We start from the raw sequence: 20,540 nt of genomic DNA on the forward strand, positions 1-20,540 counted from the left end.
CATGCATGACCGCCGACAATTAAGAAGGCAATTTAAATGATTTAAATACCAATTAGCCTGGATTTGACATTGCCTGTTCGAATTCTAGGTCGGTGCATGGGCAATCCGTTTTTGCTGATTTCTTATCCAATGGTGGGATAAAAGCAGGCAAGAGCAAAGGCAGGCTGACTTGGGAGGAGTTATTGAGAATTTGATGTCTCCTCACACAAGAGTTTTGTGAACATTTTCAATTATTTATTTTGAGGTTTGTGCATATAGTTTGGACTTTTCAGGACACTTCAGTCTTATAATATCTCTCAGTGAGATTTCCAGCCCTTTGCACCTCCAGTACATGGGTCAATCCCATTAGCATGTCAGCAGTTGGGTATCGTGTGCTCAACAGGGACAATCTCCTCCTGCGAGAAAGAGAGGGGCTAAAGAGAGAGGTGGCCAGGAGGTTGCAGGCATCACCTCCAGGAGAGATGCAGGTACCAGATGTTCAGGGACAGCAGAGAGCCTGAGTGATCCTCCCGTGTTGCCCGAAATTGCAGGAGTTACATAGCGGCCACACAGGAGTCTCAAAAATATAAATGCTTACAAGTAGCTACATCTGGTGACCCAGACTCAACGCAGCCATTGAGAATATGGTAGGACAGTGCCTGTCCTGCCAAGAGAATCAGAAGATCTTCCATTGTCCTCGCTGCACCCATGGGAATGGTCAGGGAGACCCTGGGTACGTGTCACGCAGATGAAGCCAGACCATTCATGGGTCCTATGTTTCTAATCTTAATCAGTGCCATTCCAAATGGATGGACATACATACTAATAATAACAATCGCTTATTGTCACATGTAGGCTTCAATGAAGTTACTGTGAAAAGCCCCTATTCGCCACATTCCGACGCCTGTTCAGGGAGGCCGGTACGGGAATTAAACCTGTGCTGCTGGCCTTGTCCTCCATTACAAGCCAGCTGTTTAGCCCACTGTACTAAACCAGCCCCATCGGATGGCCTCCACTACTTCCAGCGCTACCGAAGAGAGACCCAGAGCTTTGACAAAGGGTCATCTGGACTTGAAACGTTAGCTCTTTTCTCTCCCTACAGATGCTGCCAGACCTGCTGAGATTTTCCAGCATTTTCTCTTTGGTCTCAGAGCCATTTAGCAGCACGGAATACCGGAGGTCCTCGTAATGGACAATGGGACCCATTCACTGATGGAGAATTCCAGGCGTTTATAAAAACCAATGGAGTTAAGCTCATCTGTACGTCACCATATCAGCCATCCTCAAAAGGCCTGGTTGAATGGATGGTTCAAACATTCAAGGGCAGCATAAAAAAGCAAACTACAGGCTCACTCAAGACAAAACTAGCACTATTCCTTTTTAATTATAGGAGCATGCCACGTACAACAACAGGGAGTGGTGTCAGTGGAACTATTAATGGGTCGGCTCCTCCAGGCCTACTCCGGTTAATGTTCCCCAACTTAAGCATGAAAGAAGAGTCGAAGTAAGAGGCACAAAAAAATCCCCCACGACAGCCAGAGGCCAGATAGGGCCTTTATGGCGGGAGACACAGTCTGTAACTTTGGAGCCAGCTCCCCTTGGATCCCGTGGGTCGTGATAGAGAAAATGCGGCCAGTGTCATATAAGGTCAAAACCAGACAGAAGACTTAAGGAAGCATGTAGTACAACACTTCAGAATCAGGGTACCCTACACTGAGGGAACTACTGGAGAAACAGTTCACTCAACATCCGCCATTGCAGCCTACAGACAGGGGAGGCAAGCCACCCTGGACCCGAGAGTCAGTCAGCAAGATGACCAGGATTCGGGCTCGAAAATAGGAGTAGAGGTGATAGAACCCTGGCTGGAAGTTGCTGTCGAGGAAAAGCCCCTACCTAGCCAGTTGCCTTTCGACGCATTGCGGAAGAGACGATCCTCCACCCGCTATACGCCACCCCCGACCCCATCCCACTGCCGGTAGACACATGGCCACATGCGAAGAGGCAGAGAAGGCCCCATCGTTATTGGAGAGAGGGGGAACACTCGGACCTGGAGTAATAGATCTCCCCATGGGGCTCATGGAATACAAGTTTCTCTGGTAACAGGGGAGAGGCCCGCCCAGTTGGGACTCATGAATTCAGCCCTTTAAATGCCGACCGAATCTGGACCAGGAAATCTGGTAACTCTGGGCTGGGGCTCGTGGTATGCCACGAGAGTGGCTTTACTTTTTGAGTTACAAATAAACAAAATTAACCTTCAAAGTTGTTTGTCTGGACTACAACAATGGTTACTGATAACTACACATATTTTTAAAAAAACAAAAGCTATTGACCCTGATGACCTTGGCGGTCAGCCTCTGCCTGAGAGGGTGTGCTCAGCGACGTGGCTGGGCACTCCTCAGTTGTCGCGGACTTTGGAGGGAGTCCTTCCACACTTCTCCACTCTGCACCATGCTAACTCTACTTGCTCTTGCCGAGCACAGAAGATCATTGAACCTTTTATGGCACTGAATCCATGTGCAGTGGACAAGTCGTGCCTACTGACCTCGGCTTCTACCTCGCCTGCCACCTTCTTGGTGCCATCCTGTGGCATTAGGATGTTCTGCCTCGCACTCACTGCCTTCACAACAGTGCAGAGACAGTCATCTGAGAAACCAGGCTCTTAATGCCCACCTGAGGTGCCCTCCCGACTGGAGAGTCGGCCGGGTGCTTCTGTTATGTTGCAGACCTCCCTCTGCCGCCTTTAGATGTCCCGCTGGTCCATTGGACCCGGCGCCCACCAGGCTCCTGCCCTCACCAGCCTCGCTGACCCTATCTGGATGTGTTTCACCCCGTTTGGCCCTTAATTGCCTAGCCAGAGTAATATTGGTGTCTTTCCCAGGAACTCCGGAACTGGAAAATGTGACCACTTCCAATCCCACCCACTATGCGTGCAGTTTTGCATTAATTTCTTACCAGTATTTCCTGTGCTTCAGTACACCCAGCAGATATATGCAAGTGAGGGCTTGCAGGATCCAGAGGAGATGAGTGCCTGCCAGAAAAACCCTGTCATCAGGCAGCACCTCCTGAAACAGCCTTCCCCGCAAGGCCTATGTTTCCCACACTCCCATCCCCTGCACTTGTCCCTGCAACGAAGAACCCACTCAGACCATTTTCTCCTGAAAGAACATAGATTCATCAAGTTAAGGTTAGCAGTTGAGGAGTGTGCCTTGCAGTATGGAAGAACCAACAGAAGAGCAGTTGGGGTTTCAGTCTGTTAAAGTGAAGGAAGAAGTTTTAGATTTGTGCATGTAAATAATTGCTCTATTGGGAACTGAAACTTGAGTCATGGAGCAAATTGCCAATATGACCCCCTCCTTTAACCAGCAGCATTGTGCAGGAATTGTTGTTCACCTATTGCTTTAAGAGGGAAGGTGTATAGTGTTCTGGTGGCCAGGATGGGCAAGGTGCAAAGAAAGCCTACTGCTTATAAATTGGCTTGCTCGCTGCAGTCCTAAGATGATTGCCAACTCCATCCAGTTGTTTCGAGTGATATTTCTAGTTGATTTGGCAGGCACATTCAGAGGCCCTGTGTCTCTTGTATTCAGATGTTTAGAATCTACATCAGGGCAGAGAGATGCACTTTGGTACAGTTCTGTGTTTTCCTCCTTGACACCATGCCCTGGTGCCTTATCTGGCTGCTGGGTATATGTGCTTATGCTGTATTATTTTGAAACTTCTGATAAAAATATATGAGTATATTTGAGTCAAATGAATGTGCCAAGTACTGTTCCTTCCTGCAGAAACGTGCAGGCTGAACTACCTTTTTAAAGTTTGTATTCCGGTTTCCTTGCAGTCCAGCTAAACATACCCGTTGGGTATTGTCTCCATGCATCCAGAGGGTGCATGCCAATGACGACTCCAATCAATAGGCAGTTTATCTTATCCAGGAAATTCTCTTCAGGCAGCAGCAGGCACATTTAGAAAAAAAAATGGCATCATAATGCCACAATTCGCCATGTGAAAATAGGTGATATGCATAAATAATACAAAATATATTTTCAGTTTGTTGCAGAAGGAGCAAGACCAAATTCATTTGCAATGTTCGGTGTTTGAACTGAAAGAAAACAATCAAATGCTAGAAGATCAGATTATTTTCCTTAATAAGAAGGTGTATGAGAAAACCGAGGAGTCTAAAAGGTAAATGCCAAGACGGATCTTCATATTGCAATGCATTATCCATTGTCCTGATTTAGACACATATCAAGAGTTCATATAATTGTGACCTGCTATTTTCTATTTGGTTGATTATTCAACTTTGATGTTTTCCGTTATATGGAAGAGGCAGAGACTAAATAGTTTTTCATATTTGGGAAACAGATTTCTGTTAGACTAAAAGAGTTTCTGATTTTATGATAATGATTGGTTTGTTGTTTGAATAATTTCAGAAATAGATGTATTTGCAAAGTATGAGTTTGAAATAATAAGCATGATAATTACATAAATTTAATTATCATTTCACTGTGGGCTAATTGATCGTAGTGCGATGAAAATAAATTAACAGTAATTATTAAATATGTGCCAGTTAATTTGACATTTGTAAATTTACAAAACCAAGTGAAAAATAGTCTGTTGTACCTTAGATTCTAGCAGCTCATATTTTTTGACATGTAGCTAAATGTATGTTTGTTAATGAATAGATTATCTGCCATGTGCATTTAACTGTTCAGTTAACTGTGATTATGTCAACATATTTTGCATCTGAAATTGAAATTTACATAGAATTTACAGTGCAGAAGGAGGCCATTCGGCCCGTCGAGTTTGCACCGGCTCTTGGAAAGTGCACCCGATCCAAGCTCACACCTCCACCCTGTCCCCATAACCCAGTAACCCCACTCTCCACTAAGGGAAATTTTGGAAACTAAGGGCAATTTAGCATGGCCAATCCACCTAACCTGCACATCTTTGGACTGTGGGAGGAAATCGGAGCACCCGGAGGAAACCCACGCACACACGGGGAGACCGAGCAGACTCCGCACAGATAGTGACCCAAGCCGGGAATCGAACCTGGGACCCTGGAGCTGTGAAGCAATTGTGCTAACCACTATGCTACCGTGTACTATCCCACCATATGCTATGGTGGGATAGTACACTTAAAAAAAAACCTTTTGCAATATAATTTATTCAGTGTATAGTCATAATTTGAAATCTTGTTAGTTATAATTCATTACTTCAGAATGAAATTATTTTTGTTTTATAAATGTTTATTTTTTTTTTACAGACATTCTATTTATGCTTGATGAGTATTCCTTTCTTATTTTCAGACGTTTAAAAAATATATTATCTAATTAATGCCACATTAGGCTAGCATGTGTAAAATAATGTACACATCGGTCTATCTTGTTAACAGGTCACTACATACATGTTCATTTGAGTTCTATCTTACTTTGGTTAAAAGTTCACATACAATTAATAAATGAAACATTACTTCAGTGGTGTTTTGTATTAGTGATACCAACAGTGAAATGGTAGATGTACACAGAACTGAGGGAGGGCAATCCTCATTAATTAACCACATTATTTGCGGCATTCGAGTAAAATGGTTAAAACGTTGTTGCACATGTGAGAAAGGCAGATATTCTTGAGGAAGAGACCAGTGGCAATAAGAGAGCAAAGGGAATGTTACAGAGAAAGCGAGCGAGAGAAATACAATAAAAGAAAATGACAAAGGACTGGTTTGAATAGTGAGGGATAAAAAACATTTGGGGAGCGGGATCCGAGACCTATACTCATGTTTTCTGGGATGATTGCTGGTGCATGTGACTTGATGGCATTTGGAGGAAGATCCTGTTGGGATCATAAGCAGTGAAATTTTATTTCGTGAAATAAACTTTTGGGATAGTACACGTAATTCAGATGTACTAAGAGCAGTATGTTGTAAGCGATGAACTCCGTGATTGCTGTCTAACTGTAACCATTTATTTAAGAAGATAACAAAATAGGTGCAGGAATGGTCCAGTTGGCCCTCCGAGCCTGTACTGTCATTCAATAACATCACGGCTGATCTTCTACCTCACCTGTATTTGTCAGGCTACATCAGGACTATCAGGATCTGCAGGAGAAGGTTGCAAAACAAGCCAAATGCTATGACGTGACCATCACGGACCTAAGGGCAATGCTGCAGACTACAAAGGATCAAGTGGCCTCACTAAGCCAGTATAAGAAGGTCTACGAAGAACTTCAAGAGGGTAAGCCATACCTCCCGTTTTTCCCCAGTGAAAATTATTTTTATCAAAGGGAAAATCTTAACTATCCTTTTACTTAGAAAGGAGAAGTGTGAGGCAATAAATAAAACATAAATAAGGTGTTTGGCATAACAAAACCAAATCTATGAGCAGGGAAGAATATAGGATTACATTTGCTGTGCTGGCATTGCTGGCTTCCAGGTGTTCACCTTTGATCTGGCTTCAGGCAGGAATTTCTGAAGAGGCTTTTGATGACTTTTGACATATCCTGTGGCAGATCTTCACCATTCGGAGACTCCAAAGTGTGGTTAAAAATGTCAATGTATATTTTACATACATAAGTGATTGATTTACTGGAAATGTGTAAATGGGAATTTATTTTATTCAGTGAACCTTTCAGGGCCGCACTAACATTTTGCAGCAGAAATCAAAACTCAAAGCACTCAAAACTACACATTCAACAATATCACTTAATAAAACATATACTATTTGAATAGCTATTTATTATGTAATGCTTATTGTGAATACCCCCTAAATGACTATTGAGTTTAAAGATAATTTCACCTGATATTTAAACTTCAGTACTTTTCAGAATATTTAAATAAACAAATGATCCAATGGAGATTTCCCCAGATATTTATAATTCACTAAATATTGTGACTTCATGTTTCTGTTATTGAAAACTGAGACAAATGCCTATTGCCCTCCACTGTTAATGAATTGTGAATGAAACAGCTTTGAAACATGCGATTTGTGAGAATATATGACAAAAAGTAGCAAACACATTGCAGTAGCGATCCTTTCACATTTCCGAAGCAACTGATTGAGCAAAACTGTCGATGTTTGTTAGTCAAGCTGTGGGATGGGCAGTATTTGATGCAAATATTTCAATGTCAGCTAATTTGGTGATGAGTCCCTGCAAGTGTTGGGAACTTCGACAGAAACAATGAAAGCCCCTTTCTGATGGACAGACATGAAGAATCCAGTATGAGTCAAACAGAAAGTAACTTTATTTACAACAGTATGTACAAAGTACCAGCAGTTCACTACTGGTTCCCTCTCCAGTGGTACTTAAGGCTTCTTATCACCCTTATCACCCCAAAACTATGCACACCACAGGCAGTTCGCTAAATGACCAATTGGCATTCGTTTTCGGTAATGTTATTCGCCTGAAAGTAGTAACGTATTCTTTGTGCCTACTGGTTCCAATCTCCAGCGCAGCATCAAATATGGCCAAATGTCCGTAAAGAGGCATGATGTAACAGAAAAAAAAAACTTCTAACCTGTATCCAACAAAAAGTCCAAGGAGGTGACTTCAGTAGCGTAAACAGCTATCTAATTTTAATCCTCATCGCCAGTTTTGTGAGGGCCATGTAGAATCCAGCACGAGTTTACAGCAGGGTGTTTTTCCTTTTCTGGACTTTATATTCGTCCATGTTTCCAGTTCAGTTGGCGCTACAACCTCTAACACACCGTTTCCCTGAATGCAGCTTTATACATAGGCAGCACAGTGATTAGCACAGCAAAAGAAAAACACCCTGCTTCCACAATGACTTGACTCAAATGTATCGTATTGCTTCAAATGGAACAATAAACAGAGTAAGGGTCATGGATCAGGATGGTGCAGAAGACATGGCTATCCTGACACGCCGGCATTCCCCTATCACACAGGAGAGGCAGAGAAGAGGGTTGAGTGCTTTCAACTGTCCTAGTTTTATTAACCTCCTCAAAATCCCCTCTGCATCTTTTCACTCCTCACTCGGTCTGGCATTTTCTGACTAAAATCAATATCTTGTTCCAATCATTGGTCTAACAGCAGTCATTGTTTCTTATCACCACGCACCTTATCATGTGCCTCTTGTTTCTAACGTAATTGATTACGGAACGTGCTCTCCTGCAAGCAAGCAGTTCCATTCTTCAGCTTGTCTCCCAGTTCCCTCAACTGTTTGCACTTTTTACTCAGCTGTAAGGCACACAGATGTGCATTGTAGACTAACTTAATCCAGACTTTCTCCAACTCTCTGTTTCCTTTTTGAAGCTCTTTAGAAAACCTATCAAGCATGCGCTCATAATCTACGTCACATTCTTCTACAGGTACCAAAGGCATTGTTTGCTCCTGATGCTATTGTCTCTCTTGTTAAACTGTCTATCAGTTGCATTCTAGCATATGCCAAAGTCATTATTATCTTTGATTTTACTACTCTACAATCTGGGGTGTTGTTTTGTAATAAACTTTGTGATGGAACGCTCAGCTCCCCAACCAAAGTTCATGGCACTCTCTTCCTCTTTTCCTAACGGCATTCTATCACTGAATGTCTCTGCGCAGTTTGTTTTTGAGCCCGTGCAATTCTTTTAGGAGTCTGGCCTCCTGGCTTTGGCTACTGTCTTTCCCAAAAGTAACCCTCCAGAACGTCACTGCTTCCTAACTTGGTGCTGCTCACTGTCCTGACTGCCGTTTCCCATTCTGGCCTAGATTCAGCCATCTGTCAGAACTCAGATAATCAACATAGTAATTGATTGCTTTTTGGGGTCCAGTGCCGATCTTGGCAGCGAGGAAGAGAAGGGAGTGTCTCTCCTTAATCCTTTTAAACTCCTTCCCTGATAACCTTTGTCACTAACTTCCTGCCCTGTCAATAAAGCGCTGGAGAAGGGGGAGCTGCCGGAGACGATGACGCAGGCAGTAATCATGCTAATCCCGAAAAAGGGGAAGGACCCAGTGGAATGTGGATCATATAGGCCCATATCACTACTGAACACAGATCTGAAAGGATGGAGGATTGTGTCCCGGGGGTGGACAGGCAGGAATCTGGCTTCAGGCAGGAATTTCTGAAGAGGCTTTTGATGACTTATTTGTGAAGGATTAGTGAAGGGCAGTCAGCTCGTGAGTTGAATGTAGTGGTAAATCCGTCGGGAGCTCTGGTACCGGCGGTGGTGGTGTCCATGGTGTCCATGGAGAAGGCATTTGATCGGGGGGAGTGGCGGTATTTGTTCGAGGTTTTGGGAAGGTTTGTGTTTGGGCCGAGATTTATGGCTTGGGTGCAGTTGCTGTGTGTGGCACCAAAGGCGAGTGTGAGGACAAATAATATGAGTTTGCAGAGGTTTCATGTACACAGGGATATGAGGCAGGGGCGCCTGCTGCCGCCGTTACTGTTTGCGCTGGCCATAGAGCCGTTGGCTCTATGAGGGGACAGAGTGAGCATTGGGTGTCGCTCTATGTTGACCTGTTGCTGCATGTTTCAGATCTGCTGGAGAGTATGGGCCTGCTGAGGAGGTTTGAATAGGTTCTTTCAGGGACGAGCAGATGAGAATGAGTGGGTTCTTTCAGGGGGTAGCAGATGAAAGTGAGAGGAGTGGGCGGGGGCCAGCGAATCACACGTACATGTTTTGGGGTTGCGAAAAATCGGGAAGATTCTGGGCAGGGGTGTTTGCGGTCTTAGCCAGGATAGTGGAGGAGGAGGTGGACCCGGAACCTTTGATGCCGATATTTGGGGTTTCAGAGAAGCCAGAGCTCACGGAGAGGAGGAAGATGTCATGGCCTTCGCATCTCTAATTGCATGCCGGCGAATTATACTAGAGTGGCGGTCGGCATTGCCACCGTGGGTAGCGGCTTGGTTGGGTGACCTGTACGACTTCCTGCGGTTAGAGAAGATAATGTATGAGTTAAGGGGCTCCGCAGAGGGGTTTGAGAAAAGGTTTGAGAAAAGGTGGGGGATGTTTTTAACCGTGTATGAGGAGCTGTTCGTCACAGGGTGGGGAGGGGAGGTGGGAGGGGGAGGGGGGGGCAGGGTGAAAAGGCAGAAAAAATTTGTACAGACTGTATAGTTGATTGCTGGGAAGTATGTTTCTCAGGGTTTTAACCTGTTTTGATACATATCTGTAATAAAATACATTAAAAAAATCTTCCTGCCCTGTTTGTCCATGTCTACGCACTTGAGGTTTGCTGATTATTGGAGGTTACCTTTGCTATTAACCGTTAGTCACTTTAATCTTTTACTCTAACAATTTGTCTGCAGTGCCAGTAGTTCAAACATGCCCTCAGAACTATTTGGCTACCCAGTCCGTTGTTTTTATGCTCCCTTCACCCATTTAATCCTTACCATCACGTGGGGCTACTGCCCTCTTAAGTCAGACTCAGTCTGAGTGACAGGATGTTTCACTCAGAACCGGGTGGTCTTCTCTACGTTGGACGTGCTCCATCCGGGGTGCCAATATGTTACTGCTCTCTGCTGGTGGCAACTGAAGAAACAGACAAATCATACTTCACAACCACTATTTGGTTTAATACAGCCTTTATTCAATTCACTTCAATCCTTCAGTTATGTGTTTATTTAAACAGTTACGCAGGTTTCAAGACTCACAATACTATCCCCTAGAGAGAACTTGGCCAGGCTTGCTCTGGAGGGTGTGTGCTGTGAGCTTCCAAACTCCGGTCTTGTCTTGCGAATGTTGATCCCGAAGTTATCGCTGCTGAATCTCAGAAGCTGCAACTATTTTATAATGTTTCAGCTTGTAGTTTATCGTTAATTCATAAAACAATCCGATAGCACACATCGGCCTTATTTGACCTTGAGAGAGCCTTGTTCTCACTGTTCCAAACAAAGTGTTGTCAGCAAAATGTCCAGTTCCAAGATGCTGTTCTGTCTGTTCCCACGAAATTCAATCTGCAGAGAGGCAGTTTTTCACATGGACAAATCTGTTGGCTTATTTTACCATCATGCCTCACGGCACAATGTTAGCCATTGTCCTCTTTTTCCATCGTGCCTCACAGCACAATGTTAGCCATTGTCCTCTTTTTCCACCGTGCCTCACAATGTTAGTCATCTTTCCTACTCAGCAGTGGTTATCCAAGGAGAGAGTAGTCACCGACAGCAAGGTTGGTTTGCACTGCAGAGGTGAGGATCCACTGCCCCTTCACACAGATGAAACGTCTCAAGTGAGTTTTCAAGTCAGACAAAATGATCCTTCACTTTTGCTCACCACATGTCCATTGTCTCGCAGGATCTCCATCTGATGGGGTCGGGCCATCCAGAGTCGTTGCCCCCCCACCACCCAGGAGAGCTCTGAGGATGCCACCATCGATGCGCCACAGCTATCATCTCCACCACCCACCAGCTCAGAGACACATACCTCGCTGGACGACATTAGTGGGCAGGCACCTGGGGCATGACTTGGGGAGCACCACACAGTTGCTGTGCACATTAGGTGGAGACCGAACATCCAAGGGAGTCAGCAGTTGGACCTCAGGACTCAGCTGAGTCGCAGTCAGATGCTGAGCCTCTCGCCAAATGTATTCCGGAGCTGATGCAGATGATAGGACACAGCCGTGAGATACATGAGGAGATGACAGCGACATTCCAGCGAGTGCATAGCTGATTGGAGAAGTCTCAAAGACTACGGGCTATGGAGTTGATGCCAATAATGCATGGCACTGAAGCCAACACTGCTAGGCTAGCGGCTGCAATGGAAAAGCTGGAGTTTGACGTCCACATCTTGAGTGGTGGTGTCCAAGGTATGGCTCAGTCTGTGAGGACTATGGCCTCAACATCATGTCCCAGTTGGGAGCGACACGTCCCAAATGCAGGTGGACATGCCAAGGCACTGCAGAGCATGCCCTGTCACTGGGAAGCATCACTGAGGGCATCGATACCATAGTAGAGTCAATGGAGAGCTGTCAGGACTGACAGTGCCAGATGACGCAGAGACTTCTGGAGCTCACTCCAGCTGCCCTTCCTTCCCATGGAGCCCCCAGGACCCTACGGGCACTTACATCTGCCAAAGACATCAAAGGTCACTGGGCTCATGGAAAGCACCAGGCTGCCTCCACATCAGATGTGCATCCTGGGGACACAACTAGACATAACACTAGACCACGAAAGATCAAGAGAGAGAATCATTCAGTGACCGGGGTGGGGGCCCAAACTGTTCCAGCACTGCAATCGAATATCCCATTCTACCCTATCAAAAGGCTTCTTGGAATCCAATGCCACAATAACCTCCTGCTCCCCCCCTTCCGATGGGGACAACATCACATTTAACAGCTGCTGCATATTAGGCGACAACCGCCCACCCTTCACAAACTCTGTCTGATCCTCCCCAATAACCCGAGGGAGACACACTGCTCCAACCTCAGAGCTAGAGCCTTGGACAAAATCTGAGCATCCACACTTGATCAGGAAACGGGGTGGTACGATGCACACTCCACCGGGTCCTTATCCTTTTTGATCAGAAGCAAGATGGACGCTTGCATCATTGTCTCCGGAAGAGACCCCCGCGCTACTGAATCTCAAAGATCTCCACCAATATTGGCACCAGCCGATCAGCAAAGTTTTTATAAAATTCCACTGGGAACCCATCTGGCCCCTGCGCCTTACCAGTCTGCATTTGCCCATTAGCTGTCCAGACCTCCTCCACCCCCAATGGCTCCTTCAACCCTTCCCGATCCTCCTCCTCCAACTTAGGATAATCTAATCCTTCCAGAAGCTCCACCATATCCACCTCCTCCCCAGGCAGCTCTGACCTATAAAGATTCTTAGAGAATGCCTCAACACCCCATTAACTTTCTCCGGCACTGACACTAGTCCACCACCCAAAACCCGAACCTGAGGGTTCGGGAGGCTGCCTGCCGCCTCAACTGGCTAGCCAAAAGACTCCTCGCCTTCTCATATTCATACATTATACCCCTCGAGTCCCCCAACTGGCGCACCGCCTTATCTGTGGACAATAGGTTAAACTGCAGCTTCATGCTTCTAGCCAGGAGCTCTGGAGTAGGGTCATTCGAATACCTACCGTCTACCTCCAAAATCTCATCCACCAACCTTTGATGTTCCTCCCTTGCCCCCTAGCCACCTATGCCATATGCAAGATTACCTCCCCTCTCATCATTACCTTCAAGGGCCTCCCACAGTACCGAGGACAAAATCGCCCCACTTTTGTTAAACTCTACATACACATCAATCACCCTTGCAATCTTCACACAAGATCCCAAATCCGCCAACAGCCCCACATCCAAACTCCACGGCAGCCGCTGAACCTATCCCGGCTCCAAAACTACACAAACCAGGTGCGGAGCATGATCCGAAATAATTATGGCGGAATATTCCGCTTTCTTCATCCCTAGCAGTAAAGACTTCACAAACACGGAAAAGGCGATGCGCGGATACACGTTATGCATCAGAGAAAAGAAAGAGAATTCCCTACCCCAGGATGCAAAATCCTCCACGGATCCACTCCACCTATCTGCTTCATAATTTCCGTCAATACCTTTGCCATCCCTACTCCAGCACTGGCAGCAGGTCATCTGATTTCTCCCCTTTCTTGCTCCAGGCCACAGAAGCAAAAGAGGTGGTAGCGAGCAAACATGCAGCGTCCAGACATTAAACATTCAACAGTATAATAAAGTCACCAACAAGCTGCAAAAGTAGTTCATCAAGTTGCTTAGTTGAATCAGGCCACCACTCTTCGCCTTCGTCAGCACTGGCAGTGAGTCATCTGACTCCCTCCCGTTCCTTGCTCCAGGCCGCAGAAACAAAAGAGCAGCAAACAGACACACAGCCTCCAGGCAGCTGAAGCAGTATTCAGGTCACTCAGTCTCGGTCTCCCTCTCCTGCAGCTCCCAGCAGCAGACTCTCAAAGGCAGGGATGATCATACAAGATATTCACACTGACACAAAGCACAGCAGAGCTCTCCAGCATGGGTAGTAGGCCAGCTTACATCCTCCCATTGCCTTATTCCAGGCCACAGAAGCAGAAGAGGCAAAAGCAAACAAACACTATGTCTTCAGGCATTGCAGCCAGAAGCAGGAGCAAACAGCAAACACACCCTGCCCCTACAGCCCCTGAGAATATTTTGTTTATTAAACGGACAACAGTAACAAAGATTTGAAAATCAACTAAGTAACATTCCACATATCACAGTAGCCATTAAACAACAAGGAAACATCACCGTTCCATATTGGTACAAATATAACGCTATATCAGCTCATTTTCACAAAGAAAACCAAATACACGGCATCACCCCTTGCAGGCTCCTCAACAGAAATGGAAGATAAGCCAGAGAATGTGTTACCATGTCCAGAACTTTGTCATAGAAATAATTTGTCCATCAATGTGTTACTTGTTCCACGTACCAGTGTCAGTCTCCATCCAGGAACCGCAGTTGTGCAGGCCCTCCCACACGGCCCAAACTCACCGGAACAAAATCCTGGCATCCACATATTCCACTGGCGCTGAAGGTGCAGTTGAACATCCTTGGCTTCCAGTGTGTTTAACCCGTGGTGATCTGCCAGTTGCAAGCAGCCCTTGCCACGCCAGCAACAAAAGCATTAGCAATCTGCAAAAGCATTTTTTCAATGGCGTAATCAGGTTTCCCATTTGGATCAATGTCATGCACCAGGTCGTACAGCATCTTCAAACCGGATTGCATTCTGGATTCCTACATCCCCCTGAGCCCAATGTTCCAGAACCCAGGTATCTTAGAAAAACTTGTCCTTCTTTCTGGCTACAGAAACGGAAGGAAACAGCAAACGCAGACTCCAGGCATCTGCAGCCACCAGCAGGAGCAAGAAGCAAACACAACCTTGAGCTATGAAATGCTCGCACAATTAAAAGGCCAATTCCTGATTAGCAATAACCTTAAGCTGTGAAGCTAGAGGCTGCTCATAGTCAAAGGGACTTAAAGTGACCTTCAGCAAAGAACTAATAGCAGGCTCTGTCCTGAAAGTGTTTGGTCGGACAGACAGGCAGCAGCTGTAGTTGCCCCTGTTATGGGTATGCACAATATTTAAAGATGGCTCGAGGCAGCAGGTGCGCACTGGTTAGCTTGCTGCCTCACGGCGTTGAGGTCCCAGGTTCGATCCCGGCTCTGGGTCACTGTCCGTGTGGAGTTTGCACATTCTCCCTGTGTTTGCATGGGTTTTGTCCCCAGAACCCAAAGATGTGGATTGGCCATGTTAAATTGCCCCTTAATTGGAAAAAAATGCATTGGGCACTCTAAATTTATTTTAAAAAAGATGGCTCGAAGGCCTCACAGATGAAAAGCCCCTCACCGCCCAATGCCTCACCGCTCAGGGGCAACTCCTGACCCGAACGCTTCAGCCCCCGACCTCGCCCAAACCCCCTGAGGGGGGTCTCCCACCCCCTCTCCGAGCAATGAGGCAGCAGCTCCAGTGCCCATGAGCCTCATGTTGGAACGTGGAACTGACTACTCACCTCCTCAGATTCCCTCAGCAGCCATTGCGCCAGCTTCACGTTTTTAAAAGGGGTACTGAACGACGCCTGCGTGATTTTCCGCCACGGAGCCGGTGAATTCCCGGGTGGTGAATTCGACTTTAATCTCGCTTATGAAATGGAAACTAATGCAAATGAGGGGTAATGATATGCTCACCATATTTGGAATGATCTGGAACTTGCCATCTGGAGCGGGTTGGTTCAATAGCAAACTGGGCCGAATCTTAATTTTGGCTTCTCCCGCTATTAAACCGGCATGCCCAGATTTGCGCCGGGAGAAACGGAGTGGTTAAATTGAGCCCATGGGTTACTGGCTACGAGTGCCCACATATACTGCTCCAGAAAAAATGTGTTTAATTGGCACTTGAGTGTAAACCAGCAGGAAAGTTCAAATGACAGTAATAGCAATTAGATCCAAAATTACATGTCAAAACTAGACTTTCCAAATTGGTGTGTCATTTTGACATATTATCGACTTATGGCCTGTTTTCACCTCTTCACTAAAATAACTGCCAACAATGTTTTTAGTTGTTAGTTCAAGCCTTCACTGAAATGTTGAAAAGCTACATAACGACACAACCTTGTTGCATCAACAGTCATCATTCTCCAATTGTACGGTTCCAGTACAGAAAACCATGGAATTAGAAGATAGTGCAGCACAGAAGGGGCCGTTTGATCTGTTTAATATGAGCAGACTCTTTAAAAGAAATGCAATTGGCCCCAGTCTTTCTCTGCCTACAATTTTTCTCCTTCAAGTATCTATTTGATTCGCTTTGGCAGGCTACATTTGAATCTGTGACCACCACCCTGTCAGGAAAAGTATTTCAAATTGTAATCACTCATGCATAAAAAATGTTTCCTCTTGTTGCAATTGGATCTTTTGCCAGGCACCTTAAATCTGTGCCCCTGATTATTGCTCCCACCCCCCCGGTCAGCTGTTGTTTTCTATTTAAACGGCTCTATCAAATCTCCTTTTGGCCTTGATGCACGATCAATAACTCCAGAAGTGAGATTGGAGACAACTGAAGGCTTTAATACACTAGATGTTTCCCCCAGCAGCGCAGGTACAGAAGAAAGCTGCTGGGGCGGCACGGGCTCTTATACCCCGCCTTGCAGGGCGGAGCTAACATACAAGCTTAACCAATGGGAACAAATACATTCTCCACCAATGGTATTCCGGCATTACCAGGTACCGTAATCCTTCTAACACAGACTACCACAGGCCATCTCTACTCCAAGGAGAATAACTCCAATTTTTCAAATGTATCCATGTAACTGTAATCCCTCATCCCAGAACCATTTGAGTAAATAGCCTCGGAGTCCTCTCCAAGAATCTTCATACCTTTCCTAAAGTCTGATGCCCAAAATTGATTATAGTATGGGACTAATGCGTGACTTCCTGACTTTTGTACACACTGAAAAGTTCTGCTGGCTATTTTTTCAGTGAAGAGAAGCAGCTCAGAGGATGGACAATCTTTGGCTATTCTCAGCGCAACCAATTAGAGTCATTCATTATCTCTCTACAAGCGAGAGGAGCTGTAGCATCAAAAATAAACATATTGTGCATATGATAACGTGAAGAACAGGAATAAAATCTTTGCCATCCCAGCGAGAGTGTGCACCATCATCCAAAATGGTGGGAAACAGTACTCAATAGTTTGGTTTGATAGGAGGTGGTCAGTATCAGAATCTGATAATTCATAGATTCTTGAAACAAGCCCAATTCATTGCGCACTCATCTAAAAGCAGCGATCATCTTGTCTAAGGGTAGCAACCACTTTGTGCTGCTCTTTTCCCTCTATCCTGCTTTTAGGGTTGGATGCTGGTTTCTAATGCAGAATTGCTTCCTCACATTTATTGGAACCTTTCAACCTGATTTATGGACCTGCAATTTCCTAGTCCTGGCTGCTGTCAGTGGCCTGCAGGCCATGCTGTTTTATACTTAAGTGTGTAGGCAACAGCAGGTTAAATCCCATATTTGCAGTCAGCTACAATGTGTAATTCCCATTTAATGTGATTGTTACTGCTGGAATGCTAATCTGTGGCATTCCTTTGTGTTTTTAAATTGAGTAGAGGAGGAACTAGTAGTTACCTGAGCAACTCATAACAATTTATGTTAAACACACCTACAGTGGAAAAGTCATGGATACGTCCTTTCCAAATGAGCTCATCTTTGAATTGTAGGGGGGAGCACTATATGCTCAAAGGAGGAGACAGTGCGGTTGGATTGGAAGAGGTGTAAATTGTTGCCGAGTGCCATTTTAGGGTGCCTGTAAGCATAATATGGCTTACTTTGGGAAACAAACAACAGTTTGGAAAGACTGAAAATCATAGTATAATTATTAATGGCATATTAAGTGTGTAATTAGCAGATTTCTTCAGATCAGCCGCTTCAGGTTGTGGACATCAATGTTAACATTAATATTAATGATAAAGTAAACGTGGAGCAAATGCTTCCTCTTGTGGGGTTTTTACAACGAGAGGTCATAGTCTTAGGATAAGAGGTAGCAAATTTAAAATGAAGCTGAGGAGAGACAACTTCTCCCAAAGGATAGTGAATCTGTGGAATTCGCTACCCCAGAGTGCGGTTGATTCTGGAACAATGAGTAAATTTAAGGAGATAGGCAGATTTTTAATTGGCAATGGGTTGAAGGACTATGGAGAATGGGCAGAATGGTGGAGTTAAGGCCAGGATGAGATCAGCCATGGTGGAGCAGACTCAATGGGTCAAATGGCATATTTTGCTCCTATATCTTATGAATTTATGCGTTCTCCAAGGCGGCCTTCAGGACGCGCGACAGTGCAGAATCGCCGAGCAAAAACTGACAGCCAAGTTCCGCACACATGAGTACGGCCTCAACCGGGATCTTGCATTCATGTTGCACTATATTCACCTCCCACCATCTGGCCTGGGGTTGCAAAATCCTACGAACTGTCCTGGCTTGAGACAATTCACAACTCTTTAACCTGGGATTATCCCGCTCTCCAGTTGCTCCGTCTGGACCTGTAAAAACATAATTACCTGCAAAGACTCGCATTCAATGTATCGTCTTGCATCATTGACTTTGTCTATATATGTGTTTTTGGAACCCACTTCTTCATTCGCAGTGCAGCTGTGTGAATAGAGCTGGCCAGTGTGGTACAGGCTAGAGGGGGAACCGTTGGTACTTTGTACATATTATTGTAAATAAAGTTACTTTCTATTTGACTCTACAAACTCGTGCTGGGTTCTTCGTGGCCCTCACAAAAGTGTCTTTGTCTTGTTTTTTTTATAGTCTATGTTAAGTAAAATGCAGAACTAAAAGCTGGGCTGACTACTGTGCTCTTGGATTTTATTAGATATTTAGTGATGTTAATAGATACTTGCCCTCATTGATCCTACTCCATTTGGTGGTCTGTTGCAGGATTGTTGGAGTTCAGCTAAAAAGTTAAAGATTGGGTTTAAGTATTATTGATAATTACCATTTTTCACTTGCCTATATCTCATTTTTTAAATCAATTCTGCGAGAATTGTAGATATAACATTGAACTCTGTCCTCTCTCAGTTTACATGGGGTGGCCCAATGGTTAGCATTGCTACCTCACAGCACCAGGGACCCAGGTTCAATTCTAACCTTGGGCAACTGTCTGTGTGAATTTTGCACTTTCTCCCTGTGTCTGATTAGGTTTCCTCTGGGTGCTCCGGGTTCCAAAGACGTGTAGGTTAGATGGATTGGCCATGCTAAATTGCCCCTTAGTGTCTAAAGATGCGTAGGTTAGGTTAAGGGGTTATTGGAATAGGGCAGGGGAGTAGTCTTGGGGTGAGAACCCCCCAAGAGGGTTTGGTGCAGACTCAATGGGGTCAAATGGCATCCTTCTGCATTGTTGGGATTCTATACATGCTATTTATAACTCTGATGATACCTTCCTGAAAATAGTTTGTTCTTCATAACTAAAGAATAATCAATTAAGATGGTTCCATGAAGTCACTCATTGTGTCATTCCTTCTTATGGCCACATAGTTATTTACTACCAATTATTACCTCAAACCAATGTCATCTATTGTTCAGTTACATTTTTCCCATGGATGATCTCAATGCTTAATGAAGAGCTAATTTGAAAAAGGGAAAGCACCATAGACTTGTCACAATGATTAATATTGACCAATGAGATTTTAAGAAAATATCAGTCCTGTGACAATGATTGTTATGTAATGGGTTAAGAGACATTGCAATTAGTTGTCTCATTTATGTTAAGTATCCATTAATTGACACTGCTATGTAAAGGGGCTTCACGTGACCTCTATCAGGTGATGTATAGTGAGAGTTTTGTGCAAAGGCTGTTGGAAGGAAATTAATGTGTGTTTGTGAAAAAGGAACAGAACTTTAGACTCTTCATATCACAGCAACTAAAACGTCCAACAATGATTGCTGAATAATCGGTCTAGAACAAAGAACAAAGAATAGTACAGCACAGGAACAGGCCCATCGGCCCTCCAAGTAATTGTTATGGTTCACTGGGGATTTCAGGGATTCCAGCCTGCAGCTATTTTTGCTGTCTCCAGTAGCGCACCAAGCAAAGAACAAAGAACAAAGAAAAGTACAGCACAGGAACAGTCCCTTCAAATCTGAGTCTCAAAGTACTTGGTGCCCTAGTCCTTTGTGCTAATGCTCAGAATAACATTTTATTTTCAACTTTCTTAATCAACATTTAATTTTTAAAAACTTCAAGTCTTCACACTGGTTATTGAGTTTGAGGTTTGAATTGACTGGAATCTATAAATGTAAAGATTTATTTTAAATTAAGTAATACAATGCTGGACATATCACAATACATTGAGCAGCATCTGAAATAGAACATTAGGTTAACATTTCAGGGTGTGACCATTCATCAGAACACTTATCTTATTTTACAAAGGTTTCCAGTACCCCATGGAAATGAAGAAGAACATCTCATTGTCAACAATTTTCACAAAAACCTCTGGGAACAGAAAGATAATTCAAACAACAAACAAGGTGTGTGTTGCACATTTATAGTATTCAAGGTAACAGGCAACTTAATTTCACTCAATCTTTCAGAATTTTCGGTAAAGCTACACAGTTGCTGAAATATTAAGTGATTTATTTTGATATAAAA

The 20,540-nt window shown here is 44.5% G+C and overlaps 1 protein-coding gene across 2 annotated transcripts in view; it reads left to right on the forward strand.

Annotated features, from left to right (window-relative positions):
• The window catches only part of LOC140393235 (uncharacterized), a 407,232-nt gene that overhangs the window by 59,481 nt on the left and 327,211 nt on the right, over window positions 1-20,540 (forward strand). For both annotated transcript variants that reach the window (XM_072479489.1, XM_072479491.1), the window contains exons 6-8: window positions 4,021-4,155; window positions 6,046-6,203; window positions 20,322-20,419. In XM_072479489.1, coding sequence (XP_072335590.1) covers window positions 4,021-4,155; window positions 6,046-6,203; window positions 20,322-20,419 — 391 coding nt within the window. The remainder of the gene's footprint in view (window positions 1-4,020; window positions 4,156-6,045; window positions 6,204-20,321; window positions 20,420-20,540) is intronic.

This window comes from Scyliorhinus torazame, chromosome 16 (assembly GCF_047496885.1).
Source record: "Scyliorhinus torazame isolate Kashiwa2021f chromosome 16, sScyTor2.1, whole genome shotgun sequence".
NCBI lineage: Eukaryota > Metazoa > Chordata > Chondrichthyes > Carcharhiniformes > Scyliorhinidae > Scyliorhinus > Scyliorhinus torazame.